Source organism: Varroa destructor, unplaced genomic scaffold (assembly GCF_002443255.2).
Source record: "Varroa destructor unplaced genomic scaffold, Vdes_3.0 BEIS01000004.1, whole genome shotgun sequence".
Lineage (NCBI taxonomy): Eukaryota > Metazoa > Arthropoda > Arachnida > Mesostigmata > Varroidae > Varroa > Varroa destructor.
Window position 1 is genome coordinate 41,060,439 of NW_019211457.1, and position 13,235 is coordinate 41,073,673.

The window sequence follows — 13,235 nt, forward strand, 5'->3', positions numbered from 1 at the left end:
TACAGCAGTCCAGCTATTAGTTGTGACAAGCTCAAATTAACATAGACGGTGTTACTCCTACACTGGCGGGCCCGTTGTACGATCAGAGACACTCTACCAGCAGACATTCGGCAAAGTACTAAATAAATCTGCGTAGTAATAATTGATTACTTGTGTAATTTATTGATCTGGCACTGTGTCATTATATAAATGACAATAAATAATTCTTTTAGTTATTCTTTGCGAACTTACCCACTATATATATGTATGTATATATATATGTACATATATATATATGTATATATAGATATATAGCTGAATATCCGATGCTATCAAATATATTACATTTTGTAGCAAGGTTTCGTATATTCCTATTGGTATACAGTCTTACGCTTATTTTTCTGAATGTGGTGAGAAATTCACACTTTTTTATGTATTTGTGTTTTTATTTAAGAATTTATTTGTGTTTCTATTACAACAACAAGCGACAACCCTTTATTGTTTCTAAACATCTAATATACAAAATGAATATTCACATGTAAGCTGGTCGTGCAAGGCGTTACTTTCTACCATCATCTGGTTGGATAACATGGGCAAACACCAGGGCCCTAGTTAGGTTGTAGTGTGATATATATACATATATACATACACGTATAAATGAACCTACCCGCAACGTGCAAGCTGGTGAAAGTGCGTTCCTCGCCGACCTGGTTGCTAACAATGCAAACGTATCTGCCCGAGTCCCCGGAGCGTACCTTTTGCAGCAGAAGCGAGCCGCCCTTGAGTAGATAACGGTGGCTGGGCAGCGTTGTCAGACTCTCGCCCACTGCTTTGTACCATCTGAAACGCGATCAGTACCAGGCAGGCGCCAAACGGTGTTCCGAAGTCGTCCGGTCAAGCAGCAAGAACGAGAAAGAGGTAGAGAGACCAAGCCAAGCCAAATAACATCAGATCAACAATATCAAAACCTAACAAGACACTATCAACAGAAACCATGCGTGAAAGAATGGTCCGTACGCGCGCTCAAACACTCCGGCAGGTAGAAGACCAAAAGAGAAACACTATTCGGTATGACTGAAACCGAGTACAGACTGTGGGCAGGCGTGATCTTCTGATCGGACACATGTACACCCACAGGTTCGCAGACGGACTTTGTCACTGCGGCCGATATCAAGCCCGAAAAGGAGAGGGCAAAGAGGCGCAAGACGCGGACAAGGATGGAATGACAATGGGCAACAATGCCTCTTTCTGTAGCGACTTTCTTTCGACTTAGGCTGTTACTGGACGCCCGTCGCTCGCAGAATACTCATCTTAACCTTTCTGTTTACTTGTAGTGTAGGTAACGGACTTGGAGTCTGAAATATCGCGGTGCTAATGAGTTATGTTCGGGTGTACATGATTCTCAGATAGTTTCTCTCATAATGCCCTCGGTAGCCTCAGATGTCCGACAGCCGGTAAAGGGATAAGTGATAGGACATTTTATTGGACTCTAAAATGAATATATAGATTGGTCGTAAGAGGAGCGGAGAGAGGCTCGAGGAGGTTGGGACGAATGAAAGAAAGACTGACTCTGCCAAGAGGATTTTAGCACTTTTAGAAAACTTTTAGTAGGTGGCAGATGGTGAGAGATACCGCTGTCTTAGTGGATGTCGGCAAATGGAAGGCGGTTCGGACGATAGACGCAAGAAGTGCAGAATACATAGGTAGTTATATAAAAGGTGTTAGTCATCTATTGTAAATGCTGATGTTGCGTTCATATACGCTGGTGCCAAAGTTCGCCCTTATGACATGCTTGTAAACGCCGCCAGTGAAAACATAATAAGTAAGCTAGTGAAAGCTACTGTAGGTAAGCTGGAAAAAACAACGCCTTTTGACAATAAAAAATTGAGTAGATGTGTTTGACGACGCCACGAAGCTCCATCGTGCCGGTCGCCGATAGCACTGAATAACCTTGGATCTCAGCGTGGAGAACTGGGCTCTTCCTTCAAATCTGAAACCGGGGACGCTGTGTATTGCTTCATTATATCTACAATGTGCTACTTCGAAGTCCACTTGCATCCGCACGCTCCATAACGAAAAAAAAGGTCTTAGAGGTAGACAGTAGACATCCGCGGCCACTGGCCGGAGTCATTCCTAGTACTTGTCGATGACATGAGTGGACCAGACTGTTCTGTCATACTACACTGATCGAACGGAAACCCAGATTCGGACTGCGACCGCGATACAGGTTTACTTTAGGACAAAGAAAGAACTGGTACATCGGATCGTCATTATTTTGGCCGGACGACCTTTAAGTATTGAACAGAGTGACCAAAACCTGCGCAAAACGAATGCAGCAGCATAATTTGAAAATGCATATTTGTTTCCTCAAGGAGTATGGTCCCTTATCTAAAAAATATAGTATCCCCATTTTACGATGTTTTTGGCACTGGTCATTGATCTTCTGATAATCAATTTTTCTTCACTCATTTAAATTTCGAACTGGTTTAGCCGCTATATCATTTTCTACTATTTCGATTTTTATCAATTTTAGTTAAGTCAATTTTTATAATAATAAATATAATAAATAAATAGAAAACTAGTTCAGTGAAATTTAAAACGATCCAGATACACACGAATAAGCCGTTGTGAGCTAAATTTCAAGGGACCGCCGAAATACCTCTAAAATTTCTAAGCCTCAAAGACCTTGTATATCATAAAAATCCAGAAATCCCTGTACATACAGGATCTTAGTTTCAGTAGGTGTCGTCGTCTGTATAAACTCTAATGGCCTAGCGGATAAGACAAGAAATCGATAAAAAATGCCGGCGATAAAATGAATGGACCTGCTCTATCAGAGTGTTGGAAAGTACCTTTGTTGAATACGCAGACACCATTGCATTAGCGGTAATAACCCCAGCCTTTGGCGCTATAGCCGGTAATCATCATACAAACGCCAGCGTCCCTGGTAATTAGCTCCCCTAACCATTGCTATAAACTGGTCAGTTCAAACAACTACAAGAACCATGATATCACATGCAGATCAAAAAGCCATCACCGAACGTACGCAAAAAGAAAGCAACGACAAGGAATAAATTGAATACGAAAATAAGCCGACAAGAAAAAGGCTCCGATGTAATGTAGTAATACTGTTCTACTCACACGTATTTAGGTGACGGATATGCTTGGGCGGCGCAAGGTAATTCGGCGTCTTCGCCAACCTTCGCCACAACTGAACCCTTAAAGTCGGTCATCTTCGGGGCAACGTTGATTTTTAGGTCGGTGACGATCAGGCGTCCGTACGAACTCAGCTTCGTTTCACCAGTGAGTGTGTGCTTCGCAACGCAGCGGAAATTCGTCAGACCATCAGACATTTGTACATTGCGGACATGAAGCTCGCCCGTCGCAAAGATACTGTAGCGTCCGTCTGAAAGCATTGCCAGATATGCCGAGGGGCGGAAGGAAAGAGGCCAAGGAAATCGTAAAGGATAGGAAAGAGCAGAACGGAAGAGCGAAACATATGGGGGGGGGTAAGGGAAGCCGCCAAAAAAGACAGATGCCTGGGTTTAGTGCCTTTGTGTGTCGTTGCATCCGTTTGTAGTTGTTTGCCCCGTTACTGCCTAGATGTTTCTAACCGAGCGGCAGAGTGTTTTCGAGCAGACAAAACCGTTTCGCACCCGCCACTGGACCATAAAATGTGTTCGTAGCTTTCGAAGATCCCATATCTGTCAATACAGGCTTTAAGTTGTTTTGTGTCGGACCTGCCTTTTTGAACTTCACTGTAGGAAGGAGGTGGAGAACGGCAATTTAAATGTGCGTACGTGTCTGTCTATACATGTGTTTAATGTGTCTTATTTGCAGTACCGATTTACTTACGCGATAATTAACTGATAAGCTTATTTTCAACTGATTTGACGGAAAGCATATTTTTACTTAATGTTATTATCTGGAGCGTTGAGATAAAAAAATATGTTAGCTGATTCAGCACCAAGAAATCTACCAATTAGCTAATAATCTGTGCTTTTATAGGAACGATGTGTGTGTCTAATTGGTATGTTAAGCGGGAACTGAAATAAATAAGAGCTATGCTGGATCTCATTGAATTTTTGCTTTTTTCATTAGGACGCTAATTCTTGACGGTATTTGTCTTAATTAAAATGGAAGACGTGAAAGACAACATGATTTGAAAAACTAATAGTTCCATAATAGACTAATAGGCGGGCAATCTGTTGAATAAAAATGACATTCACTCAGGTTTTTTCAAATCTAGTTGTCAGCTTCGGATCCTGACGAGAGGTAGTCGCGGGCTGATGGACGATTGATGATGCTAACGACAATGTAGCTAATGTCGTTTTTTACCATCTAAGTGGCAAATTTTTGTATTTATATGTCTATTTTTATAGTGTTACAGTATTTTCAAATATTATAGCGGCAAATTTCCATGACAGACAGATTTTCCCCCTCAACCGATATTTCGTCACCGTTAAGAGGATACGTCTCTTTTTGGGCTATCTATACATTATTGTGTTATATAGAAAGAAGGAAGACATATAAACCACGCACATACATCGTCATTTTAAACGATATGTAAAATATTAACAGCACAAGTGTGAATTTTTTTTACAGGTCTTTGTAGATTCAGACTAGTGCGAGCCTACAATGATCCCATAAAAAGGACATCAATACTACATCAGGGAAATATTGAGCTAACCCATAAATAGCAAGACTTCAAACCTGTCTTCAAACCCATATTTCGCCAACATTTCGGTTGATTCCTTGGCCAACAGACAGAGCGGTCGTATGCCGGAATTAGATACAGTTCATTAGAACGCTGAATGTCAAAATTTTTACATGTTGGAATTATATTGTTGTCCTTCTGTTTAGGACAATGAATTTCGTTGATACAGCCAAACAAGCCTTAATAATGAATCAACAATTGATTTTCATAATTTAAAACGTCTAGATGAACAGAAATTTCGACTAAAAGCCGGAACAGTTGGATGGCCTGCGTTAGATACTGGTTCCTTGCATAAAACCTCGTTAAAATCTGGGTGATTTTCATCTGTATAGTCAAATAAGCCTATTGGCATGCCAAAGGAGAGCTAATTTATATGTTAAGCGATCTTATCAATGACGACGGCGACAATTCGTATATGGTAGAAATATTCACAAGGACAGTGAATAGCCTTTGCCGTAATGTTTATTTATAGCAACATCTGTTTTCAATTTTCCAGCGCAAACAAAATTTGGCCCATATCGGCCGCGCTTCCGAAGGCATTACTTGATGTTAATGGTCTCGGATCTACTTTCTCGGACAACCTGCCTTTCGTTGTTACGTGTAACGTTTGCCGTTGGTGGCGAGTGCACATAGAGTAGGCAAAGCATAAGCATGCAATCCTGTTTGAAGATTGCTACTCTAGATCTTCTCGAGGCTTTTTATATAGCTTTCGTTTACTCCATCTGTTGCTTGTTCGCTAACTTTTGCATCGAGTGGTATCAATACGCTGGAGCCGAACCGCCGGACGTGAGACCATTACTTCTTTGTTGTCGCATTACGATCAGGCTAGTGCTGTTATTTCTTTGTCTTCTTTTCTAAAGATTATGCCTTTGTACATGTAACACACCCCAACGCCTTGTCGTGTATGCTATGTCGCGACTGCATTAGCTGGTTAGGCGATCCGTCAGTATCGGAGTTCCGCGTTGCTACGATCTTCAGGGCACGCACTGTCTTGCCATTCCCTGCCTTTCTGTCGCCACGTTCAGAAGCGACAGTGGGCACAGCTAAAATATCAATATACGGAAGCCATCAATGTGAGGGCCGTATTCAGTTATTTGCTTGTATGATTATTAGAAATGCCGCTGGCGCGTCTCCTACGCCAACTTTCGTCGCCTCGATTGCTCAATAACGTCTGCTACAGGGAAGGGTTGAGCCGTCCTCCCACGTTTCACAGCTCTATGGCTGCATACAACAATAAGCAGGTATACATCTCATTTTTGTGTCTCTACATTTGTAGGCGGACTAGATCTGACTAGATCTTCTGTGGATATATTCACGGATGCGTCCGCATCTCGTTTCAGAGTTATTCTCGACACAACAGACACTCTCGCTTAGTTTGAGATCCATGAATAGCTTTGGATCGTAGTCACAAAACAAACGGCCGCGCTCCTTCACGTTCTCACCGGCATTGAATCGAAAGCCTTTGGAAAAACAGTCGCCTTGTACGAGTGTGTGTGTGTGTGTGTGTCGAGCGGCCATATTGCAGCTCATATTTTCGTAGCAAAAAGGACGTGCGAGAGTGCGTGATAAGGGCAAAGGGTGAAACTGTTCAGCACGGCTGAAACTAGCGCCTGCGCGTTACTAAAAAAATAACTATTGTATTCTCAAATGTTTGAACACCGCATAAGAGCTTCACTGGATACCCCTTCACGGGTATCATATATTGTGTTTGCGCGCACACAAATAACGGATGCTTCTTAACTGAAAGGAACTTTAGGAGCTAGGAATATGTGCTATATATGATACGTTCAAAAAGTAGATAAACGCGGATTAGAAATTCTCGCTCGTTCCCTTTATGTTTGTCCCTTTATCCCTTCTGATGCCTTCCATGCCGTGGGCATTCGTGGCCTTATACAGCACGGCCGAATCAGCCTAATACATTGAATACGACCATTAATTGTGCCTAACTACGCCGCAGGTTGAAAAAACCAAGCGATACGCTATAAGCAAGCTACTTGAGGCGGCTGATGATCTTAAGGCTGTTAATAGTGTTGAGGGTATCGTTACACTATCGTTGTTGTTCTTGTAACTATCGCTAATGCTGTAGCTATAGGCGGTTCCTAATGCTGCCACTCCCGCCGTGCGTGAAGGCTACGCGGTAAAAGCTGCTCTGTGTCGTCATTTTCGTCATGGCTGTAATCTGCATTCATCTCCCTGACGACTGGCGCACACTAAGTCGTGCCACTGTTACCGTTGTTGACGTGGGCAGGTTCTCCTGTATGATTCTATTCGCAGGCAATCGATTACCCGCTAGGTAAACACGGGCGTCAAGACTGTCGTGGTTTTACTGCTGCTGATGCACGCCCAGCCTCGCACCAGCAGAAACAGCAGCAACGGCACAGCCGACAAAAACATTCATTTATGTATTTACGTATGCAGTCTTTTTTCTCTATTCCAAAGTAAATACGTATCACCGCAGCGAGCAGCATGGCCGTGGAAGGCCATCAACCGCGCCGCTGTTGATCCGGTCGCCACCGTCGCCGCCGACTTGTCGCATCGGGGGGTGCTGAGCAGCCTCAGTCGCTTTTCTACGTTTAAGCGAACCGTACAATCATTCGCATTGATCGCTAGCTCGCGTTGTCAACGCTGCGCTATTTGCATGGCGTGATCGCGTCCGAGAGCATGAACTGAGAAAGATTCCGCTATACATACACAAATAATTCAAATGAGATCCCGAGGCTTTGATTTTACATACAAGTTGGGTACAAAGAAAGAGAACGATGCCGAGGCGTAAGGGAGATATCAAAGAAGACGAGTTCAAGCATACAGAAGTAGAGGAACAGACCTTCCTACTTGTGTTCAAAGACTCCATTTGTTCGTTGCTAGCTGTTCATAAACATAAAGGAAAGAAAGACTGCGGCTATAACGTGGAGTCTTGCTTTCGCAAGTGGCAAACATAAAGGACTGCGATACTCGATATGTAAATAGAAAGGGTACAGCCAGGACATTTGCCTTTAGAATGCCTTAAGGCAGGACATACGAGCGATGTACCATTTTCAATGGGTTCCACTTTAGGCGCAATAGGTGGCCTGGCCTGCCATCCAGTGATGATGATGTAGTCTCGTACAAATGATGGAACGTGGCAGCGTAAGACAGCGGTATTGCCAGCGATCGTGAATTCGTCGTACACTTGTACTTCGAAGTACTGCTCCACAACTGAAAACAATGACAACAAGATATTATTAAACGTCTGATTTGCTATTAAAAAAAACAAATACTTTATTCTATATGATGATATTCAACATTTTTAGTTAATTAATATATGGCAGTTAATTCCTCGTAAATAGCGGTGACCATATTATATTCTTGGCGGTGAAAGACGGAGTCAAACGTTGGTTCCTATAACAGTTTTGGTAAGCTTCTGGATAAGCTCAGCTTTCTTGTGGTGTCTCTCGCTATAGAAAGAGACATAGCTGCGATATATATATATATATATATATATATATGTGTAAATGTACGATATCTTGTGTCAATTGCTTATAATAGTAAACTACTATAAGTATATAACTATTTTTGTCACAGCATAATTCAGAATACACGCTGTCTGAGCATTTAGTCTTATCCTATTCGGGCCACAATAGTTTCGGGATTGGTTTAAAGAGTTCTATGTACCGCTGCAAAGAATCGGCAAGAGTTAATGTTCTTCCACATTTTCACGACTCCTTCAGTTTCATTCTAGGATGGACCATTTTTCCTTTTCTAAATACAATTCACGCTCCCAGGCTGGAAGCGTCCGATTACTTGAATAACAGAACTGCACCATAAGTAGACGTGCGGTAATGCTCGGTGTTGATCTACCAGCTAGTGTATTTCTCCCTTAAATATCCTTTCTATTCGAATGAATGCATTGGCTTGGCTCCCGACAGTATTTACCAAATGACCCAGTTTTCCTTTCCTCTGATCGAGGCTGCATTTGTCCTAGACGTTTTCATTGGTTTGGTGATGGTCTGTTGCTCATGGCCTTTTATGTACCAACGGACATAGCAACTGCAGCTTAACGGGAACGAAATAGATGTTTTGTGGATGGCGGCGACGGTCACTGTCATCCGTCACGGCCCAAAGACCTTCCTAGCCACAAATTCGAATAGAATGCAGGTTCAACGCTGACTATGCAAAAAGCTAAACCCCGACCAATTTCAATAAACCGCAAGCCGAAAACAGTGAGCGAAAGGCCGATTTGCAAGACCGAGACGTAGGAAAGAGGCAAGCTTACCAGAGCTCGAATATTAAAGTTCAATGAGCCTGAGTCAAGCGTATGTATATCATTCTAATATTCGTCCATCCAGTTTTCCTGCTGTTTTTTCATCAAGGACACCGTGATTTCAGCTCGTGAGCGCTTCTTGCGACTAGCCAATAAAAAGGCAGGAACGTCATCATCTGTGCACCTCGGGCACTTTTAGTTTTACCTGGTGAATTTATTGATTTATAATTTGCCTTCGAGTGAAAACATCTAATTTTTGTAGAATATCTTATTTTGAGTAGAACACGTTCTATATACTCACGTAACTTTGTTCGGTAGCTGGTTTGCATAACAGCCATATGTAGTACATATATGTACCGGCAAAATATACTCCTCTCACATACAAATATCGGGTTTCCTTTTCTTTCGAGCGCTGCTATGCTGAGGCTAGGAATTTTCTCTTCTGCACCATAAAAAGGCAAAAAGAGGCTTGAATGTCTAATACCTGAGTAAATGTTTCAATATCTTTCAAATAGGGTCGTGGTCGAGCGCCACAGTAGGACTAGCATCGTCTGTTCCAGTGATCCCTGGACCCTAAGTTGGAGGTCTCCGTTAAAATCCTGGTAGCGTCGATGTTTGTCCGCGCATCTTGGACCACTGCTTCCTGCGTCGAAATCGGCAAGCGCGGAAAGATATTCGATTAAAGCCAACCATAGAAGAAAATGAAGTGCCGTGGCGTACATTGAGGCTGGTTGTATCTAGGTTTTGTATCATTGTTACTCGCTGTGTGTTTTAAATTGACTTCTTTTGCTCTCGAAAACTTGCCAGCACAAATTTTGCCCTTGCTAATGCCATGTTACCCTTGGGCAGAGCATGTTATGGATTTTTGTCTAGAGGCGACTGAGTAAAGTAGACGGTTTTGCCGGAAACTGCCGTCCCTCGGTAGCAGGACAAAGTTTGCCCTCGTAGAATCTAAAAGTTTACCAGGGCTCTAGTCTGTATCGTAAAGGAAAAATTGTGGCGCGTCGTTCTGAAGCAGGGACACTGAGTAAACATTAATGTTTAAAGGAAGACAAATAAAGTGACAGAAAGATCGTAGAAGAGTAGAAGGAGCCGGCATTAGAAAAGACGTCCTGTAGAAGCGCTCATGCAACCATCACTTTTATTCGGGCAACCGTGTCGCTTAATCGAAGGTTGGCAGGAAAAAGAAGAGAAGCAATGAGGCAGATCTGCGGGACCGATCTCAGACGCTTAGTGAACGGGCCACATCTCGCCGCATACACTCGAAAATATACCGTTTATGTATGCAGCTGCGATGCGAATGCATCTAAACAATGAACTCGGTAGAGATGAACGACTGCCCAAGCGTCACCATTGAAATAGTTCAAAAAGCTTCCGCGGAAACGACGAGACAGGCCAAGGGAAACCTGTTGCCATAAAAGAAATCGGCTGAGGACCCCAAGAAACGAAGAAATGGGGTGAAATCCACCGACCATTCCTAAGATGATTGCTACATTTTTTCTGCTGCTACTACCAGCACCGCGTCGCAAGATCCTCTTAGGGAAAACATGGGAAGAACGCCTGTGAGGTAGGGCCATGGATAGCAATGTCGACTTTTTCGATGTAGCAGTGGCGGCAACGGCCTCACTTGTAAGGCTTAAAGAAGTCTCTGCACTTCAGCGCTGAGCCTAAGGTTGAACCTCTCTGTAACTACCGGCCCTACTCGACTGTTAGTCTTGCTACCGCTGTGCGTTTGTCGCTGCTAGCAAGGAGCATACACTGTTCATTGCCTCGTTGGGTCGGGCGGTGGCAGTCTATACCATCAAAGGATACAAGGCTATCTAGCCATGGAGTGCGACAGAGTTCACAGCTGTGGGGTATGGTACTGTCGTGCTCGCATGGCAGCCCACGGATGGCTGGAGTAATTTATAAAACCGGGAAAACGAGGCAAGACGAAGGTTGAGAGCTATGATGGCAGATGGGGAATACGGCGAGCGAGAGATGACGACTTCGTCAACACACCCCCTCCCCCTCCGTGCCAGAGTTAGCACGTTTGCTCCTTGCCTCATCGCTGGAACGAGACGCACACACGTGCGACAGACAGGCGCTTGAATAGGAACACTGGAAAAAATTTTTGGTTAGTGATCATCTTCCATCGATTTATTGATAACAAAAACACCTCTAAAGCCGAACCGAGGTCCAGGCCCAAACCCAAGTTGTGTAAGCAACAAAGAGTCAAGAAGGGCAATGGTAACCGCCGTTGACGTCGCTGCTGCTGCTGTTGCCAACTACCACACGAATATTGCTGCTCTTCTCCGTCGATATGGATATAGCATTCGAATAGGACAAGCCTGCTAGGGAAAGTGGCAAACTCTGTGGAAAGAAGGGGAGGCCATTTTCCCTTTGCTACGAAGATACGAAAGAGTCGGACAGCGTGAGAACACACGACTATTTCATCTCTGCACTCTCTGCAACTATATTGGTAGTCGTTAATACTGATGAGAATGTATATGGTCGTTGAAACGAGAATAATAATAGCTAAAAAGATATTAGGCGAGATATTGTAAGTCCATTGCACATTTGCACCACCAACCAAGTCCATTGCATAGATATATAGCTTCATATTTGCGCATTTGGCACACTCGCGTGTATCAGGAGGAGAAGCATCTTGGTACAAAGTCGATGCCTTACTTCAAATGCATCTGTTCAGCTAAAAATTCTTAACAGCCTTTTTATTTTTAACGCATCCCAATATCTAATGTCAGGGTGACCAATTTTTTAAAACGTTACTTCGGAAACGGGAGAAAACATAGCGGCAACCATGTTAAAAATACGGATAATGTTCGCATCAGTTAAGCCTGTATTTGGAACTGCAGCATTCAGCAGCAGTAGCATGGACTCTAAAATATTCCACGACCGGTGCTCTATGTGCCGTATAGGCGTGTTTTATCAGCTGCCACCAGCGTTTGATGATGGTACTCGTCCCAATATCGTCCTTGAATGCTTGGTTAGGTTTGCAAAGAAGGAAAATAGCGTCGTAACGGGACCACCAGAAGGGGTGAAGGGGCTATGTACCGTCTGTATCCGAAATAGTGTAAAAAACTGCCCGTCACCAATGGTGCGACAGAGATGAGATGGTTGCTATCCCAGGTTAACGCAGGTTGCGCTGGGTCAGTTGGTATCTGTCGCCACCAGCGACAACGACAATTGACATTAGTATCCGTTGTAGATCTCGGCCGTACGTAGGTTTGAATAAGCACACATAGAAATGATTGTGGCGAAAGTGACACCTTGGCGTTTCTCAATGGATTTCAGAGGGTCCCACACTTTGTGATGAGCCAGAGAAAGCATTAAAATCAATTATCTGTGAGGAGCATCCGTCAGCGAACCGTGACGGCCTGGCATCGCGTAAACTGGCAGCGTACGAAAAGTGCAGGCAGCTGTGAGCAAAGAAGATAATCAAGCGTATTCAAGTTTATATCTATATACGAAAAGCACAAATATGGGTGTAAGTAACTTGTTTTTGCTAATTGTAGGTTGAACGCTAGACGTATGACTGAATACAATGCGAGTTTGAGAAGCCATTCTGATTTTAGCATCGATTACATGCCAGAACGCCTATATTATATATATAAAGATAATTGTTTAAGAGTTGATTTACGCGATCGTGCAAGATTCATTTCTCCAAAAGGCTTCATTTAATGGCATTCGACACCCTTTCGGTCGGTCGACATCGGTGGCACTGCAGCGTAATGATCACTGCATATAGAGTTCACTCGAGCCTGAATGTTACGCGAATCATTTTGGGTAGTCAGAGTTACTATGTCGCCTTGTGCTCTCTGGGACCCGCCAGAGCAAGGGAAAATAGGGGTAAAGGAGACCACGACTGCTGCAGGCTGCCGAATGACGCGATGGACCGAACGACGGGTGTTTTACGAACATTTCCCGATATCTTGATGCATTTCCAAGGCGATTAGCGCTAGATCGAGATCAAATCTGATGCCAATTCTTCAATTCACTTTGAGGCAGGCTCAGAGTGTTCGCAGTACTCCCTTTTTCCACCATCTTCTCTCATCAGACTCCGCGCACGATTCACTCGCGATGACCCGGTTTGTCTGGCCGACTGAGCGACTAAGCGGCGTGACCATGGGTGAAGTGTCCCAGACCGTCGGGTGAGCGGGTTTATATAGTAAGCCGAGCGGTTTTCAGGAGCGGAGTTAAGGTCAGAGCACTAGGCAGAATGTGGGAGGCATAGATTGCGGAGAATGACAGACCCCACTCTAACACTCCCACGATCCGGCTTGCCCATTAGCGGCGGGT

At 43.8% G+C, this 13,235-nt stretch overlaps 1 protein-coding gene across 10 annotated transcripts in view; it reads right to left on the reverse strand.

The window, feature by feature from the left end:
• Positions 1–13,235, reverse strand: part of LOC111250507 (cell adhesion molecule Dscam1-like) — a 151,554-nt gene that overhangs the window by 58,841 nt on the left and 79,478 nt on the right. For 9 of the 10 annotated variants that reach the window (XM_022805883.2, XM_022805876.2, XM_086986566.1 and 6 more), the window contains 3 exons: positions 7,727–7,891; positions 3,121–3,385; positions 647–819 (listed from right to left, as the gene is read on the reverse strand). In XM_022805883.2, the coding sequence (XP_022661618.1) occupies positions 647–819; positions 3,121–3,385; positions 7,727–7,891 (603 nt within the window). The remainder of the gene's footprint in view (positions 1–646; positions 820–3,120; positions 3,386–7,726; positions 7,892–13,235) is intronic. The other variant, XM_086986565.1, reaches the window with a different exon arrangement.